Source organism: Erpetoichthys calabaricus, chromosome 2 (genome assembly GCF_900747795.2).
Source record: "Erpetoichthys calabaricus chromosome 2, fErpCal1.3, whole genome shotgun sequence".
NCBI lineage: Eukaryota > Metazoa > Chordata > Cladistia > Polypteriformes > Polypteridae > Erpetoichthys > Erpetoichthys calabaricus.
Window position 1 is genome coordinate 86037275 of NC_041395.2, and position 20158 is coordinate 86057432.

A 20158-nucleotide genomic window follows, 5' to 3' on the forward strand; every position below is an offset into this window, starting at 1 on the left:
AACAAATATGACATGAACACCAATAACAGCTCAGTTTCATGCAGATATCTGTGTTGATGGCCTACAAAATGCCGTTAGAATTTGCCCGGATGACACTACAGTAGCTGCAATTATATTTTCTGTGAGTACATAACCCAAAAACAGGTAGCAAATATGATGTAATAAACGTATTGTGCAGATCCCTGTTTGCTAAGGTACAATACAATGCTGGCTTTGTCAAGCTACTCATTGGCTACTACCAAAACACAATAAACCTTCAGTGAGATGCAGTAATATCAGTGTTACAATTAATATTTTCTCCATTTATTAAAATATTTGTCATCTCCAGCAAATGAAAAGCCCCTAGTTTATCTTTCTTTTTACATACGAAACACAAGTTCTTCCTTTGCTGTTTTTAATCCATTCGTGGGGATTCCCCACTGGTGGGCTCATATATGGTGAAACTCATTCTGGCATGCTTATTGTTTTCATTTATCAGCCCCCCAACATGAGCATGTTCTATGACAAGCAGAAACGATGATTCATTTCATAACTTGTGGTACTGTTAAACAGGGGACATAATCAGTTGACCTTTCCGTAAGATATGTCGTTAAGTTCACTGCTATGCAAAAACCTGAGATGACTTCCCAGCAATGGCTTCATCACGATATATACAGAGTGTCTCCAAGGAACAAAACCTTTAGGCTGAGTCAGTATATGCAATTGGTAAACCATTACTGATCTGTAGTTTTTACATTTGCTTAAATATATTTCCCTGCTTTTAAAATTTGGCTTGTTAATATTTCAGGAGGTTCCTGTTACTCTACTATCAAATTAGTACAGCAGCAAAATACTGTAAATTACAGCATGAATAGTATTGTTATGCACATACATATGTTTTATCTTCTTACATGTGTGGACAACTGCCTGGTGATTCACCCTTTTGGGCCATTAATAAAGTAACTTTTTATTTGTATATAACACTGTCAAATAAATACATCTTCTCTTAATATAGATATAGATTTCTCAGAAATATGCCCAGATTCAAGTTAAGCGAAAATCCATTTTTTAAACCTGTATAAAACCTTCTGGACAATGATTCACAATAAACAGACAATATTACTAATGTAATATTGGCTTCTGTACACACCATTGGTTCTCCAGTTTGTATTTACACCTCCAGTAGTGCTGCTTTCAATAAAAAGTACAGCATTTTCATTTACTCCCTGAATCCAAATGTGGTCAGTTGAATCAAGTTCCTTTCAGCCTCAATATTGTGGTATCCTTCCAGATTTTGTACTGTCTACATGTTTACATTCTGCCACTGAGTTATCTGATGAACTCTCATGACTTTATGTGTTAGTCCTGTGCTTGAATTTGGAAATTACCCCCACACAAATATTTGCTATGGAAAATCTGACAGCAATTTTGAAGGCCCACAAATTTATTCAGATTCAACACTAAAAAAACAGAACTTCTAACTGTAGAATCATCCGGATAATTCAAAGAACTCTGTGTCCTTCTCACTAAACCTCAGTTTTTGCTAAGGTACAGAATCATCCTCTACAGCCATTCTTGGAGTTGTACTTGACAGTAGGACAATTTTATAATCTCACATCACTGCTGAATTCAAAGCCTCATTTCTCATCTTTCTCATTTCTATCATCTTTTATATTCCTTTGTCATTCTTTCATCACTTCAAAGTTGGGTACTGCGATACTTCATCAAGGAGGAACATTAAAAAAAGTATCAACAGGTTATGAGAGGTTCAGAATGCAATAGTCAGAATACTTATCGAACAGCTGGCTCATTTACAATGAATTTTCTGAAGAATATGAAACCTTCTTCAAAATACTGCTAGTTGCAACACCTGTCTACACTATTTTACCACAGAAACGTTTTAGGCAACCTGGATTATCTGATGCTGGTAACTTGTTTCAAAACTCCACTGCACAACTCTCAGCAAACACATATTCAGCTTTATGACTCCTGCTTTCATATATCTCTTCATGAGTCTCCAACCACCTTGAATAAATAGTAAAAAGATTCATTCGAAACGTACACAATTTAATCTAATAAGATCAAGTCCATCCATCCATCCATTTTCCAACCCGCTGAATCCGAACACAGGGTCACGGGGGTCTGCTGGAGCCAATCCCAGCCAACACAGGGCACAAGGCAGGAACCAATTCCGGACAGGGTGCCAACCCACCGCAGGACACACACAAACACACCCACACACCAAGCACACACTAGGGCCAATTTAGAATCGCCAATCTACCTAACCAGCATGTCTTTGGACTGTGGGAGGAAACCGGAGCGCCTGGAGGAAACCCACGCAGACACGGGGAGAACATGCAAACTCCACGCAGGGAGGACCCGGTAAGCGAACCCAGGACCCCAGGTCTCCCAACTGTGAGGCAGCAGCGCTACCCACTGCGTCACCGTGCCGCCTAAGATCAAGTCTTCATTTTAATTAAGACAAAATCATACTTATACTTGTGTATAGCTATTCAGCTGCTATTGGTTAATTCAATTAAGAGATGCAAAGTGTGCAGCCACATTATTCCATTTTAGAGGTGCTTACCTGTCCAGGTGGTTCCATATACCTCCTGACTCCATTCACTCCAATTGCCATTGAACTCATCTCGTGCTCTCACTTGTACCATATAAGTAAACCCAGGTAAAGCATCGCGGACCATTAAAGATCTCTCTTTGATGTGCGAGTGCTGTAATACAAGGAAAACAAAATAGTCTGTTGTATAGCCCATTTCAATATCACACAGTCTTCAAATCTAACAGACTTGAAAAACTAGGGAGGCAAACTCATGGTCTTTCAAAAAATTTTTACAACCAGATGAAGAATGGGAAGTTAAACTCATGCTAAAATGTAATAGTTTACAACATGGATTGAATAAAGACAAGAGTTTTATGGCCAGATATGAGGATTGTTTACATCTCTCAGAATGACAGACAACCTGTCTACAGACCGACATTGTTTTGAAAAAACTCATTACAAACTTCAAAAGACTTTGTTGGACAGTTATCTTATCCAGAGATCTTGACAATACATTGTTCTTTTCTCTCTTGTTAAATTAACCCTAGCCTGAATGAATCTATTAATTTTTTACATTTAAAATTTCTCATTTAAATATTTACCAATGTTGTTTCTTGTCCTAGAGTGTGTATATAAACATAGGAAACTTCAGTTTCTGTATTACATCTTGCCTGAAGAAGGGGCCTGAGTTGCCTCGAAAGCTTGCATATTGTAATCTTTTTAGTTAGCCAATAAAAGGTGTCATTTTGCTTGGCTTTTCTCTACAACCAGATGAAAAGTTAAATAAAATTACCTGTATAATTTCAAACTATTCTACTAGATATTTACAATTATGAAAAAATGACTGCTATGCTCTAGTTCAGGGGTCCCCAAATCTGATCCTGAAGTTGCTCCAGTAGCTGTAGGTTTTCATTCTAACCATTTTCTTAATTGGTGACTAGTTTTTGCTGGTAATTAACTCCTTTCATTTCATTTTAACTGGCTTGTTTTTTAAAGATTTGTTTCCCTGAATTTCTACATTTTTCCTCTGAATTATTTAAATTCTTTCCTTAAATGGCTACCCAAAAAGAAATTAAATGTGAGGTGAGTGAGCCAACATAAGACCAACTAAGTCAGGGACTCAAACTCCAACCAGTTGCTTAATTGGGCACTGATACTTGTTGTTAATTAAACAAATTCTTTAATTCCATGGGTTGTTGCTGCTCCTCATTGTGCAATTTCATACATTTCCAAAATTGTTGATTTTCTCTTTTCTAAGAGGACTGATAAAATGTTTTGGGGACCTGAGCAGATCAAAATTCCTCAGACCTTCATCTTTCTTAGTTTTCGGATATTATACAATTTACACAGTTTGCTGATCATGTTTTGGCTCATTTTGTATCTCATTACTGTTTGGTTACTAATTAAGGAAAAAGAAACAATGAAGGATTCTGAGTCCTCAAGAGCAAGTCAAATACAATTAATTCAAAAAGAAGTGAATTAGCAGCAAAATAGGTCACTAATTAAGAAAAATGTTAGAATGAAAATCTGCAGCTACTGAGTTGAGGACCGCTGCTCTAAATAATTTGCTCACCTGTCACAACCAAGACTGCTGTTTAATGAGCAAAAACTTTCAAACTTCCATTGTATATCTTTGAACTTCTTACGATGTTTTCCTAACTAGATTTCTAGAGTGCAGGGTCATACAAATCAAGACCCCATCTTAACAGCAGAATATGCATGACATCAGCGCATATTGGATAGGAATCTCATCCTTTCAGGGTGGAGTCATATAGCAGCTACAGCCCCATTCAGAGACCCCAGTCAACCTAATGGTACATCTTTGAACTGATCCTACTGAGACATATTTAACTAATTTGTTCCAAATTCTACAAAATAAGCCTGTGTTGGCTATACAAACTACAAACTTCTTAACAGCGAGCATTAGAGAAATCTTAGATTGTTTTCTGCAAATTCATGTGTGATATATTTTGACATTGCTAATTTTATTGCAGCATATTAAAAGGGCAAGTAAGAGCAACCTTCTCATGTTTAATAGGTTTGTTCTCTGACTTTTCAGTGCTTTGTTTGGTTAGTTTTTAGATGTCTTTATAGCAAACTTGGGTAAACTGCATAAACAGTAATATTTATTTGAAGATATACTTCACCCAAATTTTAAAAATATATATTGTCATCCTTTCAATAACTGCCAATGGTCAATTAAATTGATTCCAGACTACAGTTTGCCCATTGAGATGATCTACTACTGCCAGGGCTTGCAAAATTTCAAAATCCCTGGTAGCCATTCAGGCAGGTACTCTTCAAATTTTGGTAGCCCAAAAAAAATTTAAGAAAAAAAAGACAATTTCTTAATGTAGAAACTTAGATATAGTCAAAAACACAACACAACACAAATAGCAACAATCATACAAAAATATTCAAGATCAAGTAACAATCATCAACATCAATTAACACAAATATGCATTGGAATCTAACTGAATTGAAAAACTTGTACGAACAATCTATATATATAATTCACAAAGTCGCCGCCAGAAGGGGAAGACACCCATGAAAGCACGCACACCAAAACAAGACACCCTTGAAAGTACGCAGGAAGGGGCGTGGATTCACTAAGCCGCCGACAAGTAGGAAGGAGCCATGCCCACCAACTCTATGACCATTGGATACGACGACAACTCGCAGAGCCACGCACACCACCTCGGACGCGTGCCTCAGAAAAAACGGCGTCATTTATGTTCGTCTGTGCAACAGTACACATGGACCTCTGAGCCACGTTGACTTTTCATTAGTCAACCTCAGTGGAACCTTGGTTCACACAGATGCAGCGCCAGAGAGAGACAGAGGCACATACAGGCAGCCCAAGAGAGAGAGCCACGCACACACAGGCAGCGCGACAGGTAAACAGAGGGACACACACAGGCAGCGCGACTGAGAGAGCCACGCAATCCTTTAAAACTGAGGTTAAAACACAATGAAGGAAGCAGTCTTTAAAAAACAATAAGCCCTGTGCCTCTTTTTCATTAGCGTCTCACCTGCTTCACCGCCCTGCAACAGTCGAGACGCTTTCTCAGCAGCTGACCTTCTCTGTGCCTGACTCCACTACTGTCAGTCGCCTGATTAAAAATGGTGAACTCCTGCAATGTTACTATCTTGGTTGGCTTTTAAATAAAGTTCGGATTTGTTAAAATGTTCCTTTTTTTCCCCCTGTGCTTAAAACTCATTTTAAAAAAAAGTGTTTATACAACTGCTGCAATGTTACAGAGAGAGAGAGGGCTCCCGTGCTTCTGAGAGACAGAGGGGGAGGGGGCTCGCGTGCTGCTAAGAGAGAGAGAGAGAGAGAGGGGGGGGGGGGGCTGGGGGAGGCTCCGTGCTACTGAGAGAGAGAGGGGGGGGGGCTGGGGAGGCTCGCTGTGCTACTGAGAGAGAGAGAGAGAGAGGGGGGGGGGGCTGGGGATGCTTGCGTGCTGCTGAGAGACAGACTGGGGGGGGGGCTGGGGAGGCTCGGGTGCTGCTGACGGAGAGAGAGTGGGGGGGGCTGGGGAGGCTCACGTGCTGCTGAGAGAGAGAGAGGGGGGGGCTGGGGAGGCTCGCCGTGCTGCTGAGAGAGGGAGGGTGGGTGGGTGTTTGTGTCAGTGTTATTCAATGTTTTTACTATTACACTGTGCATTCTATGGTGTAATAATTAACTATATTTGTGCTTAAAAATCTTTAAAAAAATATATTTACATACAGTTCGTACGGTCTGGAATGGATTAATTGTATTTACATACAATCCTATGGGGGAAATTGCTTCGGTTCACGACCAAATCGGTTTACGACCAGAGGTTTGGAATGAATTATGGTCGTGAACCGAGGTTCCACTGTATATTGAGTCTAGAAAACATGATCAGCAAGTCTTTGATAGGCTGCAACAAAATGATGAAAGAACGGACACATTTTTTTCTCAAAAGCTGGGTGGGTGGGTTAGTTAATTAGTTACTCGAAGGATTTCAAGATTTAATATGCACAAGCAGTAACACTGCAAAACAAGCCCAAACCAGAAAAGACGGCTGGCAAAAAGTGGCTGACAAATTAAACGCGTGTGCATTGTACTTACTGAAAGCGGCGTTACGGATTTTGCAAATGTTCATTTTTTCCCTCTGCTTAAAAAACATTAAAAAAAGCGCGTGATTATGCGGCGTAGTATACGCCGCGGGTTGGTATGCTGCGTTTAAAACAGTTTGTCGCGGATAATTTGCCTTTTACTTTAACACGAAGACAATTTCCTGTTAGATTTGCCTTTGCGATGTCAATTGATAAGGCACAGGGCCAAACTTTCAAAAAGATGTGCATGTATCTGCCAAAACCAGTTTTCAGTCATGGACAGTTGTATGTTGCTCTCTCTAGAGTTCCATCTTTTCATTCACTTACTGGTATGCCTGCAGGAACACGTGCAGCGAGCGAGCGACACACACACGCACACAGGTGCGCGAGACGATCCCACTTTCAGTCACAGACAATTGTATGTTGCTCTCTCCAGAGGTCCATCTTTTCATTCACTCACAGTGGTATCCACAAACCCACCCCATTTGGACAACTGTGTCGTTCAGCAAGTGTTCACCCATCAATACATAATTATGCGGCGTATGTTACGCCGCGGGTTGGCTAGTATGATGAATTAAACATAAATCAGTCTGTCGGATCTGAATCTAAAATCTCAACTGAAATCACAGATGAGAAAGTGCCACTTGACGTTGAGGGCACAGTTTCATCATCCTTGTCCCTTGGCTTCTGTGCATTAGTCTCCACTTCTGTAGTGCGATATGCAAATGAAACATCTCAGTGAGAGGGGAGGTCCCGTGGAAAAGAGTGGAGTGTGGAAGGTGCAGGAACGGAAATACCCTATCTCCATGTTGGTCAGAAGGAGGGGAAGCACTATGGAGTAAAATCGCTGTCAAAAATAACTCGTAATAATTTAAGTCAAAGTTACATTTCACATGTGTCACTTATGCTTGCGCTTCTGAAAGTTACTCTTGCTTCTGAAAATTTACAAGTACTGTACAATTCTTACATGTCTCAGCAGACAAATCATCAGGATTAAAGAGTTAAAAACATGTTTGTTTCATGATTGGTTTTTTTTTTTTTTTTCAAATAGCAAGTCATGAGAGCAGAGAAAGCGAATAAAGTTGGGAATTTCATTTCATTTGGAGTATAACTTCAGGTAGCACGTCGGGCAGTGCGGTGTTACAGTTTGGTAGCACGATTGGAAAAGTTAATAGTCCAGGGACATCAGTTATTGATTTTGCGAGCCCTGTGTTGCTAATCCAATAAAAGGATTTAAAAGAGATAGAAGACCAAAATCTCCAAAATGAAATACTTAATCAAATTTCTTCAACATACACCAATAGACATTTTAAAAGTGAAGGCAATATACTAACTGAAATTAAAATTTAAAAATATGTTTGAAAGGTATCCAACATTATGCCATCTGAATGAGGGTAAAGTCAGTTTGTATTGTCTATGATTTTAAAAATAACAACTCTTCTCTACAGCAAAATGACAGCAAAAACTGTAAAACAAGGTGGGGATTTTAATTTGCCACAGCACCCTTCCAGAAAAACAAAGACTCTGTTAATAAAAATATTGTTTTAATGCATAAGCCAAAATTTTGTATTTAAGAAATGAAATGGTTTTTTTAAAGTATCACTTTCTTTCATTTCAGTTTTATTATTTTACTTATGGTTTAAATATCAATCACATTGATTGTTGTGTTAGTTCACAGGGTCCTTTAAACATAAATAAATCTGAGTTCTGTAAATAATGTGACAGAACAGGAAATAGTCTTGTCAGTAAATTGCACTGCAGAAGACATTGTTTTGTATTTGCTTTTAGTTCCAATTCTTTTTAAAATAAAACACATTAATTTCAACCACTTTTTTGTCATGGGTTATTATATTCATATTAACACATAAACACTGCTGAAAATGTATTTATTTTTTTATCCGGATATATCGTAAGTTCTACTTTCACAGATGTAATGTCACTGTTTGCTAAGATAATCCAAGTCTATCACTTACCTCTATAAACGAGTACTGGATCTTGGTTTTATAGCGAACTTCGTAAATCAACTGATAGAATACCGTCTTCCAGCTTGTAGGTTTTGACCACTGAATATAAAGATGCCGGGTGTTTTTGTTCACTCCTTGAACAGACACATTGATTGGTGGATCTGGCTTGACTGGTGAGGAGAGGAATACACCACAAAATAAACTAAAACCACCTTCTTGTTTTTCTTGGAGAGATATTTTATTATCACAGCTGAAAATGTGTATCTAACACTCTATCTTAAGTACAGATTAGCAGATACATGCTTTAGTAAATAATGTTTAGTCAAAAGGTATGCACTCTCATTTAAAAATGAAAAGGAATACAGCAGCATCTCTGATAGAAGTGCAGTCACCTATGGACGAAATGAAAAACTCACTGGTTTATAGATATGAGTGAAAAATATGAAATTCAGTGGAAAAGCTCCATAATGTTTTTAGATCAGCATCCTGCTAAAATGAATTAAGGATAGTGCATTATATTGCTGTCAGACTCACCTATCTTGTCAGCATGAAAGGAGAACTGGTCAGAGGTGGAGCCCACACTATTGGAAACACAGAGGCTGACCATGTAAAAATCATGGTCGCCCTCTATGTGGGGCAGGATACAAAAGCATTTCTGCTTAGCGGTGGAGTAACTGCAGTTGTACCGGGTAATGTTTCCAATCATCCTATGGGAAAGACACTGTACATTAAATGTTAAAGAGTAAAACCAAACCAGTTTTAATAATTTCAAATCAATTTATTTCATTTGCCGAATACAATGCACAGCAGCAGTTTTCAAATCAGGGTTATTTCTTCCATAATGAACTATTTGAATGTGATTTTTTTTTTTTGATGCTATTAATATCCACTAATTTGTACATGTTTCACATAATGCATTATTATTATTCCAGGGAAAAGTAACTAAGTATTATTTTTAGAGATTCTAGATGATAATATGTGCATCATGAAGTTTAGGAACAACCAAGTAATGACAATCTTTTTCACTCAAAGTGTAACTTCTTCCTTTCCTTTCTGTGGATTTACAACTTTCCGTTCAATAAGCTCACAAATGCACGCACATACACTCGCATATAACTGTCACTTCCTGGCTTGTGGCCTGAACCCCTCTGTCATCATGTCTTACTTTTTTGTTTAGCATTTACACTGGACCTTAAACCTTACACTTTATGCCCAGACCTGTAAGCAGAGTCTAAGAAACTTGTAAATTACATATTAAGTAAATAATTCTAAATTAATAGTGTTAATCAGTACATTGGATTCCGATCAATTAATGTTTGTTAGCAAAATTTACTAATATGTTATAATTTAAATGAGGCTGTGGGATATTTTTAATATTTCTGGAAGAATTGTCCATTCGGACCAATATATCAAATATATACTGTATACATATTTAAATTTTCAGTTTTATGACACTTTAACCACATCTTTAAACACCTATATTAAACATACCTCAACAGAAAAAAAATAATACAAACTGATGCTCAAAACAACATAACACAAAAATTGTTGGAACAGCACTATGACTCAATATCATATTTGAATAAAGGAAATGGAAAACAATTTGCTATTGAAAACACTGTCAACTGACTTTAGCCATTTATTTGCTTGCTCAGTTTTAAGAACATTAGAAACCTACCCTTTCTTAACACTTAACCAGCATTTCGGCAATGGAGTAATCTTGTTCTGAGATATCCACTCACATCTGATATTGTTATTGGGTACCTTCTGATAACATGTCATGCTGACCGTGCTTGGAATCACTAAAAAAAAACAAACAAAATAAAAATACAAAGAAAACTACATAACAAATACAAGGGCCATTGTAGCCCTCCAGGACTGAATCTGCCCACCCCTGCTTTACACTATAAACTGAAGTCTCCAATTAAATACAAGACCTTTCTTTTTCTCTAATGTATACTTTCAGTTATTCACTCATTTATTTTGAATTTGTTTGTATAAGAACATAGAGAAAAACTGATCATTTTATTACAATTAACTGGCAAACATTTCTCCCTTTCTATTAAACACAATCCTGGCTATTGCTGTATTATATTTTGAATTACTTTCAGCTAACATATACTGCAGATTTTAATAATACTTTAAATTTCAGCATTTCACATATTCATTAAAATGTAATTCATACTGTATATTATTACAATTGTGTTTTGTGTAACTTTTCTATTTTTTATTTTCTAAATCTTTGCATATTTTAGATCAAATGCTATATGTTCTTTATCAAAACCCTAATAAGATTTCCAAATTTTATGTTGTTGTGTGCAAAAAGAGTAATTAGCCCAATGATTCAGGAATGATTTCACTCACATTTAGCTGCAATAACCGCATTCAAACATTTTCTGTGATTGTTGTCCATGTTTTTACATTACCGTGGAGAAGTTGTAAACATTTATTTCATGGTGAAATACTGCACAAGTGTTTCTTTCTCATATCTAGCATGCACTTCAGATACCTAAAAATCACTTATGTACAGGATAAGAACTGGATTTAGAGTTGTAACTTCTTATTTGTTTAGTTTGTTGCTATTTTTAGAGAATTCCGTGATTCTAGGCAGAATTCTTGGCTGCTTTAAAATGTCAGGTTGTCCAGGTACCAAGCTGGAAAAGCATCCCTTCACCATTACACTATCGCCACCTTACTTTATGGGATGTATGATTTCCTTATAATGTCTGGATTTCACCAATCTTAATGCAACTCATATTACATTTTTGACTCATTGGTCCATAAACCAAGCCTTCACGAATGTTTGTTTCCTTTTGGAAAACTGTCCTTGATAGTGACCCACTATTATGCTAATGTCCCATTAGTCCTATTTTATGGGTGCCATGCAATAGAAGTGCTAGATCATATATTTGGTAATTGTATCATTACATCGACACAAAGCTCTTTGATCTCTGTTGTTAAACTATTCCAGTTATTCTTTGGCATGAGAAAATACATGCAGTAAATTATATACATCACGCACATCACTCAGGAGATACAGATGTCATTTCTGTGATTGTGTAGTGATGCTAACATCTATAATATCTCTTTTAGAAAATCTTTTAATTTACACCAGAAAAATATAGCAAAAATGCTGTTAAAAGAAAGTCGCCAACACTCCCTGCCCTTTACAAGAGTCACAGTTGGTCTAAGCAGTCTAATACACTATTCACGGCTCTGTCTTACTGGACTATTGTCTACATCCTTCTGCGGTCTATCAGCTCTGTAAATTTTGCTTCTTCCCAGGTGGAAGTGTCCACTTTTTGTAGAGGTTATGTACTAGCAGGTGATTCCATCTAATACCTCACTAGTCTTACCTCAGGCTATCAAAACACCTTTTTATTATCATACATATCTACCTTGGGCAAGAGTACATCATTTGCTGTTTTCTGTTCTAGTGATGTACCATCAAAAGATGAATGTTTTACATTTGATGTTGTACTTTAGTCACCAGTAAGTCATTTTTCAGAAAAAAATCAGTTGTAAGAAGGAAACAACTTTTTAAAGTGATTACTATTTCACTACATTCACCAAAAAAAAGCAAAAGTGTTTCATAAACAGTCACTTGTCCGTCAGAAGAGAGGCAGAAATTGAAATTAAGTTAATGGCACGTAACTTCTTCTTCCCCCTCTTTGTCTCTGGCTCAATGCAGACTGAAGCCTATATAGACCATATAATTTCTAGCAACCATAAGAGTAAAAAGAAAGCAAAATGATAAAATCACTGAAAAAGTGATCACAATATAATTAAATACAATGTAGTCTTTGAAATTAGAATAACATTTTCATATTATGTTATATTATTATATACAAGTCTACTTTGGAGACCTCAAAGTCAATATCTGGTTAGAACAACTTTATTGTCACCAAACCAACTACAGTCCCTCAACATAAACTGCTAGTTGAAAGTCATTAGATAGCATCTCAAGTGGGCATCTGAAATTTGACTGGGGTAACTAAATTTTCTTTTTTTAAGTATTCTGATGCAAACTTAGTCATTGTTCTTTGAAAAATGTCAAGTTAATAAGGCACTGACCAAGCAAAGAATCTGTAAATTACAGAATGACCACTTCACTGCTTAACCACTGATACAAGGTTCTTACTATTGAGTGTGGCTTTGCATTTTATCATGATATTACAGAGTCGATGTTTCATCTAAGTAATACTGTTGTAAAAATCTCCAAGATATCAATCTAAACCTTTGGGTAGCAAGGAGTGGTTTTTGCCTTGATACTCCCACAGATCTTTCTAAAAATGAGGACAGGTCTAATGGCCTTAGTCTGGTGGTAGATCATTCAGTATTGTTTTTGGTGCTCTTTAAATTTCCAGGGAAACTTTTATGCCTTGAACAGATCTTAGAAAAACTGCTACTCCTTCATATCTGCAAAGATTCCTGACTGAAAAATCTTTATCATTTGGAAAATATGAATCTTAATGTGGCCTGGTAGAGCCTCAAAGATTCAAAAATGTCTTTTGTCATGCATATGTGTCTATGGATCGGGCTCATCTGAGATTTGTAATACCAGCCAGGCGCTCTTGTTAACCTTCTCTTCTTTTATTTCCTGCACAGTACAGAGAAGATGCCCAGTAAGGGCAACTGACTCCGCCACCTATAAAGCCCACAGCTGCTGGAAGGAGGCGTTCAGTTTGGAACAGACTGCACCTCAGGATGGAGCTCCTTTCACCATGACCAGATCTCAACAATTTATTTAGCCAGACAGCTTTCTTTTATTTAATATTTTTTTGAACATTGTACTGGTGTGCAAAGTGAGCCCTTTTCCTTGTTTCTTGGAGAGAATTAAACAGGTACAACTGAGTTGGTGCCCCAACATATGTGTGTGGAACTTGTAGTACTTCACTCAACCTCCATCTCTTGACGGACTAAAAGACACTTTATCAAGAGGTCTTCAAAAAATGTCTTTTCCTATGTATATGATGTGCTTCTACAACTTCACTTTGATGGCAAGAACCAAGGAGAGGTTCTGATTGAGCTGAACTAGTGTAAATTTAGCCTGATTATTAACTGTTGCATTCAAATAGTTCACCATAATTATTAATTTGATTCTCCTGAGTTTATTGGGTGCACTGGAGATACTGTATTATATAAATTATATAATTTCCAAAATCTGCTAGAAGGTAAATATTTTGAATTAAACTTTACAGCCCTTATTTATAAGCACTATAAGACATGCACACCAACTATCTGATTTCAGACTGTTTACATTTGAGACAGATAAAAACCACTACTAACTTTATTCAGTGAAGTTTTTCTAAAGAAATATATTTTGCTTAGTTTGCTTTTTCTTTTTCATTGTATCTTCTTTTTCTTGCCAAAACTGATTTCAAGGAACTTGACTGAAAGTTGCATTTCATGTTGCCCAATGCTGCCATTTCCTCAGAGCTTCCTCTCACAAGTTAATGTTACAAGCTGCTACAATCCTGGGGATTCTGTAGTGTGTGAGTTAAAGTACACTTATGTGAAAATGGTCAATTACACTTTTTAATAGCATTTGCCTGCTTATCTATCACACCAGAGATTCTTCATGTCCCACAGTCTATAAAATATGACATCACTTATTCTTCACTTCAGTGAAGCCAACAATATAAATTACGAAATAAGACAATGTAAAATTAAAAACACTCACACAGTTACTGTATGTATCTTAGAGAAACGCTACAAACAATAAATTGAAAGTTCTTCAAAACCTCCTATATTAATTGGAACAAAAGTAAACTTGTTTTTGCAATATAGTTTCATGGAGGTAAAATTGCCACTTTAAACAAAACAATTTTTCACCAAAAGTGAAAACAGCAGTTCCCTGGCCACTGTAAAGAGCAAACGGCTTTAATTCCTCTGATGATCCATTCAAAGACAGAATGAGCAAGAGCTGTCTAGTGTTTGTTACAGTCATTTAAGACTTGTTTTAGTACTAGTAATCAATATTAACATCTAGAGGAAGGATGAACACTGTCACTGAGTTAATTTCTAAATGACTTCCCATTTTATGTTTACAAATTCATCCAGTGTTTCAAACTCGCCTTGAATGCCACCTCATCAGTTAGACAGGAATTAAACCACAAAACCACCATTACGCAGGTGGTGAATCCAAGATTATAATGCCATTTATTTTTCAGCGTGGCACTGAAGCATTTCATTCTTTGAGGTTAAGTAACTGAACATCCTGCAGGCAGCTCATGCTGTTTGTATTTTATTGCCTGCTGATATGTTCTAAAGATCAAGAGACTAATGATTTTGTTCAGTAACCGACTCTGTACTTACATGAATATTATTGCTACAAAAATGTGTGGTTAATTCATAAAATGTTTATATTTACTTGAAATATGTGATTAAATATGTGATTAAAAAAGAATTTCAGGAAATTAATACTTAATATAGTCTACACATTTCAGTCACAAACACATATACTGTATTTACCATGTTTTATCCTCATCTTTTTATGGCAATGCATATTAACAAATTTTTAATGCACCAGACCCTTGTGTTAACAATTAATTTGCTTGTAAAACAGTGTAAAGAAGTTTATCTCCATGATGAAATCACTGTAACTTCACTGTACCTAATAACTGTTTTCAGAGTTGCAAAGTGCTCACATTAAGATATTAGAACATTAGAAAAATTGTGAAGACAACAGCTCATTCAGCCCAACAAGCTCATCCATCCTAGTCAGCTCAGCAAAATTCTCTCTAATAACATCAAGTATTCATCAAAAAGTATACATAATGAATGCAAACTTGTTTGCAAATGCTATAAAGCCATAGTAAATATTTACAAAAAGTTAAAGGAGGTGAGAGCCACATCCGCCCTACATATTGTCACATAAGAAATGCAGTGTATACCCCAATTCAGCCTTCCCTCAAATACAGGGTGAGTCAAAATTATGTTAACACTAATGGATTATTTTTATCTCGACCACACCTTTCCAGGTCAATGGATAGGTCATGGTGGACCTTTGCCATGGCCTCCACACTCCCCTGATTTGACACCCGGTGATTTCTGGTTATGGGGTATGGTGAAGGAGTACGTGTATAGCAGGAAAGTTTGTGATATCAATGACCTAAAGGATAGAATATGGACTGTGGTATCATCTATCCCCATGAAATGCGTGTCCGGGCTTTATGTGGTACTGTTGCTCATTGGTTTTTGTGAGTTGAACATGATGGTGAACAGGTTGAGACATTCCTGTAAATTATCTTGCACATATGAAGTATGTTGTATGAATAAATTGTTTCCACCATTCAAATGTTAACATAATTTTGACTAACCCTGCATATTTCTACGTCTAGGACTGGTACTTACTTTTGAAACATATTATACAAGGTATTACATTTCGAGATTTTCAACTGAAGATAAGGATAAGTTCAGTATTTTCCAAGTCAAAATTATTTCTTCACAGTCATGGCATGTATTACATTTGTCATATTATATTGTATTCTGAATAATTTTTTATAAATTAAAAAAAAAAAAAAAAACCTAGCCTGATTTTGTATTATAAAATGGAACTGAATTGAGGCTAGTGTCCAAATGTGAAAGCAAAAGCCATAAAACTCACCAAATATAACCAGTGTGAACAGCAAATGTTTTGATTTAAGAAAATGTGGCTGCATATTTTCCTACTTTTGTCTTTGCAGTTCTGTTATTTTTTTCATTCTGTTACGGCTTGTAACAACTGATGCTCTGCAGAAAACTCTGCTGAGTGCGTGATATAGCAACATAGCTCTCAGTACATCAGGAACATCATCTGAATGGAGCCACACATCTGCCATGATTCACTATGCCCACCAAAACCAAACATTTTCTCCTAAATAACATCTAATTCTCTCTCTCCTATTACATTTGATGCAGTTATTTTATGTAGCCTACAGTGCAAGATTCACGCTAACTGGCAGCATCGTCCTTTTGGTGAAGGGTCAACCTAAGAGTTTCATTGCACTGTGCATACATAACTATAATCTCAACTGAATCAATCACAATACATTGCATGTTTTATGAAAGCCTCAGATTTTTGAAAGGGCCAAGCCACCTGCACTTAGTTCACAGTGCAAATCAACATTCAGCATCACACACTTTCTTTGGCATGTTGTGTCCACGTACAATATAAAAATACTGGGAAAATGAATAAGACAGATTATTCAATCAAACCAAGCCATTATGAAACAGATTTAAGTGACACAAACTAGTTATCAAATTTATAGCACATGCATGCTAAGTGATCATGTGACTATTTCAGTGATTATTGTCTAGTTATCTGCAGTACAGAGACAGCAATGCACTGGGCATCAACATTTAATAATGTCAATTGTAACAGCACTTAGACGCAACATTCTGAAGTGAAACTACGCATCTGGGGCTAAAAGCTTGCCACAGCGAAGTGAGGAACACAGCCAATCTCTTTTTCTAAATGACTGAATCTCTAAGTTTTACTTTTTTTTTTTTTTTTTATCCGTAAACAAAATGGATATGATACTTTTCAGTATGTGTGCAATCTCAAGATGTGAATCAATACTTGGTAAAACTTTTGGCTTGAAAAATTGATGTATTTGGTAAGTTGTAAAGCTTTTGTTTAACTGTTTGGACTCTGGCCCATATCACCTCCACTTTAAAATGCTACGTAATTTTTAAAATTTAGAAAAAATGCTTTACTTTAGAACACAATTTCACATGGCAAATGAATATATACCATGACTCAGCTCTGGGTTTGATTTTGTTACTTTTCCTCATAACAACCCTACTAGGTGCATGCTTATGAGTCTGAAAAATAACTACAGTAACTTATATATTAAGGAGACAATACATTATGAAATTATACAGTCATTTTGATGACCCGGTACCTTCCAAATACAAAAAAAGGGGGGAAAAAAACAGAAAAAATATGACGAAACAATAATCAGGACACACAATATACAGACCCATTTCAGGGTCTGTAGAAAACAGCTAGAACATAAAAAAGCAAACAATAGTTTAGCAAATAAACCAAATAACCTCCTTGCCATGCCATACATTATATCATCAGAGCAAAAATGTGCAAAAGAAAGCACCCAGTATGGCCCAGTTCAGAAGAGTAATGGATTTATGACCTAATATTATCAATCAACCATGGGATAAGGAATGAAACTTGAAGATTCTAGCAAATCCACTTCAGAAATCACAGGTCTAACCAATCGGACAAATGCATAAGAACCAATAACACACTGTCTCATTTTTGTAGAGATTAAACAATGTGCAAAGATGAAAGAACTTACTGTGTACCTACACTATGAGACCTAACAAGTACGAAGGAGGACTGTGATATCTGTGAACTTAAAATGGGCAGTAAAAAAAGTTAAATGATTTAACCATAGACTAAAACATGTCCCCAATTACTGTGTACATATTATAAATGCCAAGCAAGATAATCTGCCATTCCATCCGGGATGGGTATGGGAAGTTTGACCTGGAGGTGCTTCCATCGGGCTATGCCGTGGCACTGGAAATACTCCTAGTTCTGTCATAAAAGGAAGCTGTCCAGCCTCCTTCAGGGAGTCACAGTCAGAAGAAAGGAAGGCAACCTTCACTGGGGCGATGTGGATGGAAAGAGAAGAAATAATAATTTGATGGGAATTGTGTTTGTGCAACGTTTTCAGGAAACCTTTTTGAGGTATTTGTATAATAAAAACTGCACTGGAAACAGTGGTCCCATTAGACAGCCCTTTTGATTCCCATGGATGTCGCCATCAGGAGCTGTGTGAAAGGACTATCCCCATTTTGGGGGAAGTGCTGGAAGTGACCTGGAAGTGCTTCCATCAGATATTGTCTTAGAAATAGAAGTACTACCAGGTCCAGGATAAAAGAGGTCACTATGCTTGTGATTAGTTGTGCTTTGAAAAAAGAACCAGAGAAAGGTACTTTGTATAATAAAAATATTTTTATTTAAACCCTTGACTGTGTCTGTGCACTTGTGTTTAGAGTCTGGGGCTTTAACACACCCTGTACTTGTCACAGTATATGTACCTTATGTACAGCAATCAACCACAGCGGAGCACAATGGATAACTAAGATGAGAGCCAGTATCTAAAAGTGCTGGTTGTCAAACAGCAAAAAACAGGGCTTGCTAACAACTGAGCTTTGCATCGTCCTTGAGCTTTTCCTCAATTTAATAATAATAGTAATAATTCATTATATTTATATAGCGCTTTTCTCAGTACTCAAAGCACTAACTTTTCATGATCATGCCTCTTTTTTACTGTCTAGAACACCACTCCGTCTTCAGTCATCCATCAATCCTATTGGTTAGTGGGGTTATTCGCATGACCTGTCAATCAATCCTGCTGCATCATTCATTTGCATAAAGCATGCTTGCAGCAAAGCACAGAGCATGTACAGTAAGTTAGCATAATATTAGTAAATATTGGCAAATTAAAAAATGTATTGATAAAAAAAAAAATTGTTTTTTCTATAACGTCACCAGTTTTCAATCAAATCTATCAAGACATTTTTTGACATTTTGAGGTATTTTTTTCAATTGTGGAGGGGAATTACCAACAAATATTGATACAAAATATTGAAATGTAATTTCTTAGCTGATGCCTACTGCCCTATATGTACCATCCTGCTAAATTTCAGGTTTTAGCTAAATAGGAAATAGTGAGTGAGTCAACCTTGCATTTTGTATAAAATATATATATGCACAATAGACTCCTGTATTAAACAGCTCTGCCATAACAAACATTGCCAGTCCTGTGTATTCTGTTTTGATATACAGTTTAACAAAATAAAAATGAAAGTAACCTAAATTTGTACCAGAGGTCTGTGCAGTGTGATAATTTAATTAACCGGCCCTTATGAAAGTGAAAGCCTGTGAGTTTCAACTCCTTTTGGAGAGCTTTTGCCATTTAGTGTTGCTCAAAACGTCAGATTGTGGATATCTTTTGTATACATTGTGGCACCCAGCTGGGGGTCATGCCCGGCCGGGATGCCCAAGAGGACCGGAGGAGGGCTTGTGCCTCCTCCAGAACACGAGGGGGCGACCGCCCTGGTTGCTTTGGGGGCCCGTGGCCACCGCCAGGGGGCACCCCAATGCCTTGGGAGCCCTGGACCTCAGCACTTCCGCCACACCCGGAAGTGCTGGGGGGAAGAGGAGCAGGGACACCCGGAGTCCTTCTGGTTGCGCAGCCGGCACTTCCGCCACACAAGGGAGTGTCGACGGAAGAGTGTCGGGAAGCACCCGGAGCCCATCCGGGGGTGAATAAAAGGGGCCGCCTCACTCCATTCAATGGCAAGAGTCAGGTGGAAGTGGACGAAGCTCAGTGGAGAGGAGTGGAGGCGGACCAGAGATGGTGAAGGCATTGTGTTGTGTGGCTAGGACTAAAGGGGTGATAGGTGCTGAGGCACTGGGTTGTGCACTGAAAGACTTTGTAAATATTGTAAATAAACGTGTGTGTGGTGAAACCATCATGTCTACCTGTCTGTGCCCGGGCTGTTCCCCACTACATGTATATCTAAAATTAAACTAACAAATGTTGTCTGTTTAGCTTCAAGT

General features: G+C 37.2%; 1 protein-coding gene across 1 annotated transcript in view; it reads right to left on the reverse strand.

Moving 5' to 3' along the window:
- Positions 1-20158, reverse strand: part of il6r (interleukin 6 receptor) — a 65862-nt gene that overhangs the window by 12410 nt on the left and 33294 nt on the right. The window contains exons 3-6 of the mRNA XM_028794028.2: positions 10262-10385; positions 9118-9290; positions 8593-8753; positions 2567-2708 (exon numbers count right to left, since the gene is read on the reverse strand). Coding sequence (XP_028649861.2) covers positions 2567-2708; positions 8593-8753; positions 9118-9290; positions 10262-10385 — 600 coding nt within the window. The remainder of the gene's footprint in view (positions 1-2566; positions 2709-8592; positions 8754-9117; positions 9291-10261; positions 10386-20158) is intronic.